General features: G+C 38.8%; 2 protein-coding genes across 2 annotated transcripts in view; one reads left to right on the top strand and one right to left on the bottom strand.

The window, feature by feature from the left end:
• The window catches only part of LOC140137438 (valine--tRNA ligase-like), a 110,673-nt gene that overhangs the window by 44,392 nt on the left and 54,277 nt on the right, over nt 1-12,004 (bottom strand). The gene's annotated exons all lie outside the window — the stretch shown is intronic.
• On the top strand, nt 1,794-5,007 carry LOC140137436 (uncharacterized). Its single transcript, XM_072159090.1, has 2 exons — nt 1,794-2,032; nt 3,621-5,007. The coding sequence occupies exons 1-2, from the start codon at nt 1,957-1,959 to the stop codon at nt 4,421-4,423; spliced, it is 879 nt and encodes a 292-aa protein (XP_072015191.1). The 5' UTR covers nt 1,794-1,956; the 3' UTR covers nt 4,424-5,007.

Raw genomic sequence — 12,004 nt, 5'->3', positions numbered from 1 at the left:
CGCCCGACAGCGCTGCCGGTCAGCTGCAGTGATAGCGTAGGCTGACAACCGATTTTCATAACAAAAAACCTGTTTTTACCCATATTTTCACTGTTTTTGCAGCCAATTCTTGACCGTTTTCAACCAAATAAAGTTTAAACACGTTCCGTATATTCATCGATCTCCCGTATGAATTTGGCGACATTGGGATCGAAACTGACGGAGCCTTTATAGGCATACATAGATACACACAACATTAGCCTATTTATAGTAAGATGATGTATGAGAAATTGTAAAGGGGTTACCTCAAGTCTGTGACGTAAAAAACACAAACCGGTGATGGATATGGCATAGCTTGGTTTGTCATAGCCTACAGATCTATACAAGTTTTTCTGTTTTTGAGCAATCACCCTTCCAGCAGAAGCTGTAAAGATTATAGGTAAATTTTTTTTAAATCTTCAACAGCCATGTTGTTACTGTCTATGATTTATTATAAGTTTTTACAAAATCAAAGATGGCCAATTTTTAAATTTTTTTTTATTGTGTTCACCAATACTGTTTTAGTACAGAAAGTGTCTCCAAGAGTGGTAAATAGTAGAATTAAGACGATGTTCTTAATCACGTATAGGAAACTATTACAGCGGCAACTAATTTGCGTCCAGGTAAAGTTCTATATAGACCCAACACCGGAATCAGAACTCTTTTCAACCACAATCCATTTCACCTTCACACCATGTCGCCTCTTCTGTCTACACCATGTCACCTACATGATATTTCGCCTACAGGTACGTAGCATTTCATCCCTGATTTTAATATGCTTCAAAGCTCTTCATGTTAACATAGTCCGACGAGTAGGACCTATTTTTTTTCTTAGTTACCAACTATACTCTAACTCTGATCGCTCAAGAAAGATTAACCACAAAAATCCACTAACCGCTCCTCCCGAAAAAAAGGCGGCGCGGTCACTGGACTTTCGCGATTCGTCTTTCTTGTGCCATGTGAGATAGTGACCATAGTGTGAAATGTGTATAGTCTGGTAACTTAGAAAAAAAGGTCCTACTCGTCGGACTATGTTAACATTAATCAGGAGACTGGAAGTGGTTTGATCTAATTTGGCCATGTTGTAGAACCTGGTGATGGGTGGTCCCTTATTACGTAGACAGTGGTGATGCTACAAGGGGGGAGGGATATTTTTCTTGCCCCCCCCCCCCACTTTTGAGGCGAAACCCACAAAATTTCCACTTTCCACAATTTTTTGATTTTGCCCCCCCCTGAAATTCACTCCCCCAAATGCCTGTACTTACATAACCATGATAACATTCACAGTGCATATGGTTGGATGGTATTATGTAAATCCATAGATTGTAACTTTATATGGCACAACAAATAAATGTCAAAAGCATTTTCTTAATTATTCAAACATTTTTTTATTACCATCTAAGCTTTATCTATAAAAGCCACTGATTAGAAGAAATTGTCCCTTTTTTTGACCCACCCTGTTTGTTATCATGGTTATGCAAATCCTGTAAAGTTCATCGATTACTTTGTGTAGTCAAGGTCATTCAGGGTTGCCAAACCTGCAATTTGGTACCCCAATTGGGCTACTTTCAAAGATTTTCCTTGTGACTTATGACAATTTCCTGTTCGATAGAAATGGTTAACAAAAAAAGGGGGCAACTTTTCATCATTTGCTAGCTCCCATGACTACCGGTACTAGTTTCCTATCCTATAGAAACCAATGGTTAAGAGAAAAATTAGGAGACTTTTTGATTATTCGACCCATGATAGGGCTGAAATAAGTTTGGCAACTCTGGTTCACATGTGTGCGAAGCTCGAGCAGTATGACCTGTGTACATCTACAGGTCTCAGCTGATGTAGCTAGTGCAGTTAATTCCATGTCCCAAATACGTATGTGCAGTTGAGTTTTATCTTTATCGTACTCTGTTGCAGCACCGATATAATCTATTCATCAGAATCATGAAATATTTCCTTCCCTCCAGATACTATTTATGTTATGTTTCAGGTCCACATTATGATGATCTGGATAAGAACTGTAAGTACATAAGTTTACTATTATTTTATATGTAGAAATATATGTAAGTAAGAGGTGGGAGTCGCCTACATGTAGTCCGAATAATCAGTCCCAGAACAAAATATTCATTTACTGACATGATCATGTTCTGAGTCTGAACTGTTTGCATTCAAAATCTTGATGGCAAACTGGACAATAGAAGCACATGTTGCGAGAATCACTCTATTGCAGGGGTAGCGCCCCGGGGTAGCGCTAACTTGGGGTCATATTTGGTGCATTCTTTTACCTTTTGGTGCAATATTACCATTTTACTAAAGGGTCATTTTAACCCTTTATTTCCAGTGTTCGAAATTTTGGTTGTCCGTTCGCCCGGGACAACTAAAAAAGTTGCCGGACAACCAAAAATACTGATCCAGTTGTCCGTTGGACAACCATAAATTTGTAGCCAAAACTCACCTTTGTATGTGTATCTTTTAGCCGATGGTAATATTTAAAATGTGAAACTATTTTTGAATAAAATAAACTTGAATCTCCGGCGGGGGTAGAACATTAACATAATCACATAAGTATAGCCACGTACCTATGTACACTAATATTCAAGTATATTAATAGCAAAAATTTGTTCCAAGTACGGACAACCAGAAATTGTAACCTGGTTGTCCGTGGGAACACTGTTTATTTCTATTGTTTTGGTCCATTGATCCATAGTTTCATAAACTTTCGAAGTTTTGACTCCTTGTTTATAGTGCTACCCCTGCGATATTGTGGACCATCGCTGATACTTGAGTGTTCAGACAACCGGAACAGTTTTTACAGGTCTTTTGTCTATATACCTCTCTGTTTGTAAACAGACAAGGATATCAAAAAGTAACAGCGTTTAGTACGGCACTAGTGGGAGTAGCTTGCCTACAATCTGTTACCACGGCACTTCCCTGATTGAGACTGTCGGGATGGGATGGACGGCAGAGTTACCACTACAGTTCCCTTTCTAGTACTGTCAGATCCCGGTGTCAGATGGCGGAGCTTGATCCAAATATTTTCAGGAAAGCTGGGTGCAATAAGTTTGTTTACCCCTGAGGTGGTGATTTAGAGGGGGGGGTGGGCAAAGATTTTTTGGTAGGCCAAAAGGGGTGGGGTAAGCAATTTTTTGCACAGAAATTTTTGTGCATCACTGATTTCGATATTACACCCAAAACGGTGTACAAACATGTTAAGAAGTGTTCAAATGAATTTTCTGCTTGCATCACAACATGATTACTAGTTTGACAATAACAGGTTTTAAATCGGGGTTCCCAAAATCTGTCATGTGTAAGGGGGGGGGGAATATTTTTGGGCATGTCGAAAGGAGGAGGCAAATATTTTTGGCATGTCAAGGGGGGGAGCAAGTTTTAACAGACATTGAAAATTCACCACTCCGGAGGTACATATAATTATTGCAAAGCCCCTCAATGCAAAATATAAAGCTATAAATACATCCATTTCGCAAAAAGGATATTTCTCAGCAGTGATGTGTGTCAGGTAAACCATGGAATTATTTCAAAAGTACATGCATTTCTATAGGCCTATCATTCTATTTATTACATTTTCATTCTATTTATCACATTTTCAGACAGGATAAGTCCATGGAACCTGTGCTATCATGCCCAATGTGGACCAGTGGGAATACATACAGACATGGAAACAGCAGCTATGTTCCCAGCATTCTACTACCCAATATCTAAGACTGAGGATCAAGTTGTCACTGGTTTTACCAGATTATATCAAATGGAAATTCTTCCTGCTTACTACCAACAATCTCATTTTAATTTGACATTACACATGAAAAAATGGTTCAGTTACCTAGGCAACACCTCATACTGTCAAGATGTTGTTTTTAAGAATGCCCTTACAGGGGAACCCTTAGCAAGAGGACTTAACCACAATGTGCGTGTAGATTTCAAACTACGGCGACCTGTCAAGATTCCAGAGAAATGGTTTAGAGACATCAGCAAAGACCAACTAACACGTAGCAAGCCACCGCAAGGTTTCAAGCAGCCACCTAGACCAGACAAGAGCTATTTGTTCACTACAGAAGTGACTTCCAGCTGTGTGGACAGCAACCAACATCAAAATATGGCGATTCATCTCAAGAATTGTTGGGATGCTGGGAGTGCTGCAGCTTGTAGCAACCAACTTTTACAATTTAACACTGATCTTGCATACTATAATATGAAGCAAGTTAGTTTCTTGTATCAAGGAGAAGTTGTAATTGGGGATGCACTTCAAGTTGCATGTTGGGAACATCCAAACAAATCTAACACTCTATGTTTTACAATGACAAAAGGGTCAGAGGTTATAGGTCAATGTCAAATGGAATTTTATTCTGACAGTCCAAGCATGTTGAATGTAAATTATGTTAAGGCCAAATTATGAAGAACCAGAATGTGTATAATTTATATGTAAACCAAAACAATACGGTGACAACTCTCTAGTCCGAAGGTTCCCTAGTCCAAAGGCTCCTTAGTCCAAAGGTTCGCTACTCCGAACATGTAATTTACCATTCGCTAGTCCGAATTCTAAAAAAGGTTCGCTAGTCCGAATATCGAGTTCTCTAGTCCGAATGCGAATAATTAAGATTCTCTAGTCCGAATATAGAATAAAGCTCGCAAAGCCTAACCCTAAACCTAAACCCTAAAACTAAACCCTAACTCTAACACTAAACCCTAACCCTAAACTCTAACCCTAACCCTTATTCTATATTTGGACTAGAGAACCTGCGGATTAGCAAACTTAATTTGGTTTTCGGACTAGCGAGTAGTGACGCTTCGGACTAGCGACACTGCGGACTAGAGAGAAGTCACAAACGCATTTATGGATTCTCTACCGTAAGTCAATTTGTTCCGAAATTCCTCCCCACAATGCAAATTATGTCTTGAATAACAATACAGTTCAGAGGTTTATCATTCACCTTTGTTATGCAATATGCATATTTCATTGTGGGAAGGATCAAATTTTGGCACTTCAAATCTGTGTATTTTAATGCAATGTTTTTCTATTGACAAATAAATAATCAAAATGCTAAATTATTGCAGGGATATGATAATTGTAATCTGTGTATAAGCAGGGATATTCGATTGATCACACGGTCATCTCAAAGTGTATGTTGTGTGTGCGTACATCTGTCAAACTAATGTTTTAATTAGTACTGCGTATGCATTGGCAAAGCCTTCTGGTGCATTTACATACATACATACATACATACATATACAATTTATACCGCGCATAATCTAATTAAAGGTCTAAGCGCCTTTACAAACTACAGCCAAGGCTGGAATAGAAATAAACAAAAAATACATAAGGAATAATTTCAAATTACAATTTCATAAAAAGATGTGTTTTTAACAGTTTTTTGAAAACAATAAGAGAAACAGCTTCTCTGATGGAGAGAGGGAGCATGTTCCACAGCCGAGGTCCAATAATGGAAAAGGCCCTGTCACCTGTTGAAATGAGTTTTGGGAATATGGAGTCTAGTATGATCAACGGAAGAACGAAGGTAATGATGAGAAATGCTTTGACTGTTGTATAAAGTAAAGTGAGAGAAACAAAAATGCACATTTTGCGCATGTTTTTGCACTTCAGGGAGAACCTTTTTTTGGTAGCAAGATGGCAGATCCATGCAAAGTGTGAATAGTTCGAATATTCTTAGTCAGTGGGAGTGGTCTAGTTCGTAGACACATAAACTAATTGGACAATCGCATGATTTTGGGTGTCGTCTATCAGGCTGTAGACGACCCCTTGTCATCATGAGTGTTGATAATGCGTAACATGCTCGTAGAGGTGCGCGTATGTATCGCCTTGTATGCGTCGACGTAGTGTGGAATACTCACACGCGCTGGCAGTACGCGCAACAAAAGATGTGACGCTGTAAACAAGTTTCTTTCATTTTAGAAAAAGAGTTTTTATGATGGTAACTGAATTTTTGCTTTAAAAAATAGTTTACAGAACTTTATAATATCACCAAATACAGATCACCGATTGAAAATAATGTATTTTCAGAAATTCGGATATTTCCCCAGGATATTTCAAGAACAAAGAGAACAATTGCCAAAATTAAAAAATATGTGATGGCTGTTTTATTCCCTGGGTTTTATTCCTCAAACACATCAACTATTTATTTCTATTTGGTTCAATGTTTCAGATACGTACCATACCCGAAAAAGTCAAGTTTATGACAATGCCGTTCTTTCTGAGACACCCTGTATATAAAGCGCTTAGGGACTTTGGTGTAAAGGGCTATAAGCATAGTTTGTTATTACTATACCTCATAAATATTTATTAGGTAATCCATACATCTTATTGGTTAATAACGCCAGCGTCCGAAAGTACGGTATTTTGACTACTTCCCCGCCTGTGCAATTACGCCGCACGCGAGGAAGTAGGAAAACTTCCGCACCCTACTACCACACGGTGTATCGACCCTGCGTGTCACCGTTCCTTTTGACGTAGCATTATGCTACACAACGGCGATTCTGCAGATGCGTTTATCGCGAAAATGGCGTCTGCTGCAGTTATTTTGCCGAGATACCGATGGAAAATAACACGCGAATTTGACGTTTTATGAAACAAAATGTTATTTATGGAATGTTAAAAAGAAAAGTCGAATAATACAGGTCAAAATGTAGATTGATTGAACAGAAATCCTCCAATAAAATCAGGTAAGTCAAAATATTAAGCTTATTTACCATGCCGGCCGGCACGTTGACTGGTGTGTGTTTTGACTTTTGTTTACGAGTTTACCGTGATAGTGAAAATATTTATGAGGTATAGTAAAACAAATACAACATGTTTTATTTCGGGAAAGTAGTCAAAACTACTGTTCCCTCGGTGTTGGATGATTTGACTACTTCAAAGTAGTCAAATCATCCAACACCTCGGACCAGTAGTTTTGACTACTTCCCCTCAAAACATGTTGTATTTGTATATTATATCAAAGTCCACAGTCTACACTGCATGTGCACCTCTTATCATGCTTATCAATAGGTGTACACTGGGCTATAGAGACTAATCTTGCAAAGGTGTTGGTGTTAAACTGGTCTGCATTATATGACAGTTTTGACATTGATGGAACAAAAACATGAAATATTTCAACCACTCAGACTATCGTTTCAGCTTCATATCAGGGCCACATTATGACGATCTGGATAAAAATTGTAAGTAACATTATCTAACTCACAAATTCCAAAATAATATAAGCTATAAGAAAATCACTACCAAACTATGAAGAGTCAACTTGTTTCATTTTACCAGTGGCCCACCGTAACGACAAGCTAACAATGGTCACTAAACTTACTATGAACGGAACCCTTCGTAAGTAATAGGGATTTACTACAGGGACTCTTCGTAAAGTTACGTCTAGTATTGGGTATTTGTAACTTTCCGAACAGTTACTTGAGTTACGAAGGGTTTTAAAAAAAGTGAAATGGACCCCAGGTGCAGGACTGCAATGTTTCACAACATGCAGATAGATAGAACAGCTGGGAATACTCCCCCTGTCCAATATCCACCCCTTGCAGCCTGATGTTGGAATCAATCTAAATCTAATAGTAACAAAGCTTCGTTTTCTTCCTACTTCACTTTTCTTTCAGACAAAATTTCCTTGTGGAAGTTGTGTTTTCATTTTCAATGTTCGCCGGCAGCTGGTGTACACAAAGGTGGTGCACCAAACAAAGTCATATACCCATCATTCTATTATCCAGAGTCTGCTAGTCAAGTCGCTGCCTTTTCCCGTTTTTTTAATATGGACATCCTCCCTGCGTACCATCAGCAGTCACTTTGGAATTTAACCGTAAAAATGGATCAGTGGCTCAGTTTCCTTGGCAACACATCATATTGCTTAGATACTGTTTTTACAAATGCCCTCACAGATGAGCCTTTGGCTAAAACAGTGGACCATATTATGCAGGGTAAACTTGAAAACCCAACGTCCTTCCAAGCTTCCAGGGAAGTGGTTCCGAGAAATCAGCAGTGATCAGCTTACACGTAGCAAGCCACCGCAAGGTTTCAAGCAACCACCGCGACCCAAAAATTATTACCTAACTACCACTGAAGTTACCTCCAGCGGCGTTGATTTCAACCAACATCAAAATATGGCGATTCATCTCAAGAACTGTTGGGATGCTGGGAGTGCTGCAGCTTGTAGCAACCAACTTTCACAATTTAACACTGATCTTGCATACTATAATCTGAAACAAGTCAGTTTCCTGTATCAAGGAGAAGTTGTAATTGGGGATATACTTCAAGTTGCTTGTTGGGAACATCCAAGCAAATTGAACATTCTGTGTTTTACAATGACCAAAGGGTCAGAGGTCATAGGTCAATGCCAAATGGAATTTTATCCTGACAGTCCAAGTAATAATGTTAACCTTGTTAAGGCCAAATTATGAAGAACCAGAATGTGTATAATTTATCCAAACCAAAACATGAGGCACAATTGTATATTTTTTTGACAAAATAAATAATAAAAGGCTAAATTATTCGCTGTCGTAGTGTGACGTCAAAATGAGCGTTGCAAAGTCCACTGGTTTATGCCATGTGATCCGAACCACAATCAAAATGAACACAACACAATGTCAATGGGTTGCCAACAGGTGTGCAAACCAATCATGAGCCAGTAACTAAGGTATGACATATTCACTACGACAGCGAATTGTAATCTGTGTATGAGAAATTGCGCATAATATGCATTACTGTATACAACCCAATTCGCTGTCGTAGTCCGACGTCACTTCCTGCCGAGGTCACAACTACTTCCGTAGTGATGGATCAAGCGGTTGCATAACAACGCTATATAGGCTGTACATGTCGATGTTCTGCTGTTGAAAATCATTAAGCCATTTCTTATGGGTTTCACTACCTAGTTAGCTTTTGCAAGATGTTTTCCTTCTGAAATCATGAGGTTTCAGGTCTTAAATATGACTGGTAATTTAAAAATTTGATACAAATTCCATACACTGATATCGCCATTGCGGTTCTCATGAAAGCGTGATCCAGCCACTATGTTAACGCCCTGGGGTCACCAATATGACGTCATGTCTACGATAGCGAATTAGTACCAGTCCCTAATTAGGGGTGGTGCAATAATTTGTGTACCCCCAGAGTGGTGAATTCTCAAAATGGTCTGCCAAAAATCGCTTGCCCCCCTGGCAGTGCCAAAAAGTCTTTGTCACCCCCATTTTGACATGCCAAAAAACCTTTGCCCCTCTTTTGATGTGCCAAAAACTCTTTGCCCCCCTTTCACAGGCAAGATTTTGGGGAACCAAAATTTAAAACCTTAAATTGTCTTTAGTTGAACATGTTTCTAACGTTTTCCTACACATTTTTTAGGGCGTAATGTAGAAATGGTGCCCAAAACATTTGTGCCAAAAATTGCTTGTCCCGCCCTTTTGACTTGCCAAAAATTGCTTGTCCTCCCTTTTGACCTGCTAAAAAATGCTTGCCCCCCCCCCATTTTTCAGCCTGCCAAAAAATTGTTGCCCTCCCCTATAATTTACCACCCCTAAGGGACCGTTCACAAACACTTGTAAGGGGGGGCCTGATGCAAACAAATTTTATTGCGAAAATTTTTCGGGCCCCCCCCCCTTTACAGAACCTCGAAAATTTCAGGGCCCCCTTTTTGACATGAAAATTATGGGTCAACCCCATAGAAAAGCATATAAACTCAATTTTTCCAGGTCATTTTTTGGTCATTTTTTTCAGAGCCCCCCCCCTTAGGAGGGTCAAAAATTTTCAGGGCCCACCCTTTTTGCATCAGGCCCCCCCTTACAAGTGTTTGTGAACGGTCCCGAATTAGGTTGAATACTGTACACTTATAACATAGCCAACCCAATATATGAGTGGGTCAACAAGTTTCCACAAAAGCAGATTTTCTTCATGCATGAGTGAATTTGATTAAATTTACTTTACAAATCATATTTTTTTTTAGATATTCAGAACACCTTGATTACAATTAGTAAAATCAACAAAAATGCACAAAGAGGGAATTTTGAAATGTAGTACAGGTGTGTGTTTTAACTAAGGAGAAGTGAGTGACAAGTGTATACATTTAAGTCTTGTTTTCTTACAACAAAACGTTAGTTACTTAATTTCGTGCACAATTTGTTGATTTTTCAGTGTCCCCCTAAAATTCACTCTGCCTCCCAATGCCCCCGAAAAAATATCTGGTGCCGCCATGGGGCTGCTTCTCCAAACTTTTATTACAAATTATTGTTTTTTCAGATATTGTTCTGTTCATTGTTTGCATTAATAACAAAAGAAATGTATTCACAACAAAAAACATTAGTGTTTTTTTTTAATATCTTACGTGCTTTAGAGTGGGCTGGGCATATCAGTAGTTGTGTCAGTTCAAACCTGTATTTTGTAAAGTGCAAATAATCAAGTAGGGGTGAGGGGAAATTGCCCTCTTTATGATTTGATCCATGTTCAGGGCCTGCATTGTCTCCTCTTAGTCCTGACTATAGCCTGACAAGTGACAAGAACAATTGAATACCTTAGTGGAAGAAGGGCCCAACTCCATCAAAACTGTTTTTGAGATATTAAGAAAAAACTTAATATTTGGAAAAGTTTTATAGACAGAATGTTTTCATCTTCAGGGGACCTTTAATACATGAACATACAATATCACATACATTCAAAATTATATATGATGTTTCCATGGCAAAGGTATAGGTCTTAATACGAGCTGGAGTTGGGCCCTTCTTCCACTAATATACTCAGGCCCGTGCACGGGGGGGTGCGGGGGTGTGCGACCGCACCCCCCAAATTCTAACAAAAAAGGTCCAAATTTTGGGAAGAAAGTCCACTCTTCACAAAATCGCACCCCCCTTGGGGCAGGGCCCCAAAAAATGTTGACTCTTTCTGGGACCTTAAATTGTAATGGCAAATATTTTCTGTCAAATATAAAGCTTGAAAGCGCATCATCACAGCAGCCAGTAAGCGCTAAGTCGCCAACTGGGGTCCAGAGCCCGCCTTAGGGCCCTGGAAGCCAAAGGTATTTTGATGCTCTCTGGTGCGATCTGGGCCTAGTTTTGGACCATTTTTGGAAATGTTTAGGACTTTAAATTTCAAAACACATTAACACATATAGCATAAAATGACCTGCTATTGATAAAAATTGTGTGAAAATATGTAATGTTGCACCTTTAAATGGGTACCTTTTGTATTATTACAGTATGATATGAGTATAGTATTAGTAATACATAACAAATTTTATATAATACGAAGATGCTACACCTTAATCACCCATCTTCTTGTCACATTACAATGAAAATAATAAATCATACTACAACAAAACTATTTATCATTTGCATCTGATTTCTTCATGAGTTTCTGCAAAATTCGCAGCCATGCCAGCCATACCAATGCATACAGGCCCGGTCCCATCGTTGAATATTGTTGAATACGGCCAGTTTGAAAGTTGTTATTTGATGGAATCAAGTTCAGTAATATCCAGAAAATGATAGATAAATAAATGAAATCATTCACTCACCTTGGTACGTGATCAATCATTCGATCCGTGACAATATATGACACTGACAGCATGCCTTCCGGCTGTGTTTACGTTTGCTTCGCTTCACGAGTCAGCATTGCCTTGTTCGTAAAATAGCTTGACAATAAAACCCTTTTTTTTTCAAAAAGGACTTAAAAGTTGATACTAAGGCAGAAACAAAATGAGAAATATTTCTTGATGCTGGGAATACCATTTTCATACTGAAACTCATACCAAACAATAATTAAATTAAGCAAGATAATTATGTCTAAAAATAGCGTGTTGGGTGTCTGTCATTTAATACTGGTCTCTTCCGCATGCATCGTATTGTGTCAATCCGGGTACTTGGAGCACGTGGGCCAAGTAGGCTCACAAAGACTGTACAAAAGACTAACATTGTCCTTGCAGAATTTTAATGAGCACCGAGTCGCTGACGACGGCCACGACGCACTGAGTTTATTTTATGGATA

The sequence above is a fragment of the Amphiura filiformis genome, chromosome 17, assembly GCF_039555335.1.
Source record: "Amphiura filiformis chromosome 17, Afil_fr2py, whole genome shotgun sequence".
Classification (NCBI taxonomy): Eukaryota; Metazoa; Echinodermata; class Ophiuroidea; order Amphilepidida; family Amphiuridae; genus Amphiura; species Amphiura filiformis.
This window is presented reverse-complemented; position numbering and strand designations above follow the sequence as displayed.

What these genes read in the sequence shown, in the direction of transcription:
- LOC140137436 (XM_072159090.1), top strand. Translation starts at nt 1,957, where the DNA reads ATGAAATATTTCCTTCCCTCCAGATACTATTTATGTTATGTTTCAGGT. An exon ending in TGATGATCTGGATAAGAACT is followed by an intron (nt 2,033 to 3,620) that starts GTAAGTACATAA and finishes TCACATTTTCAG; the next exon opens with ACAGGATAAGTCCATGGAAC.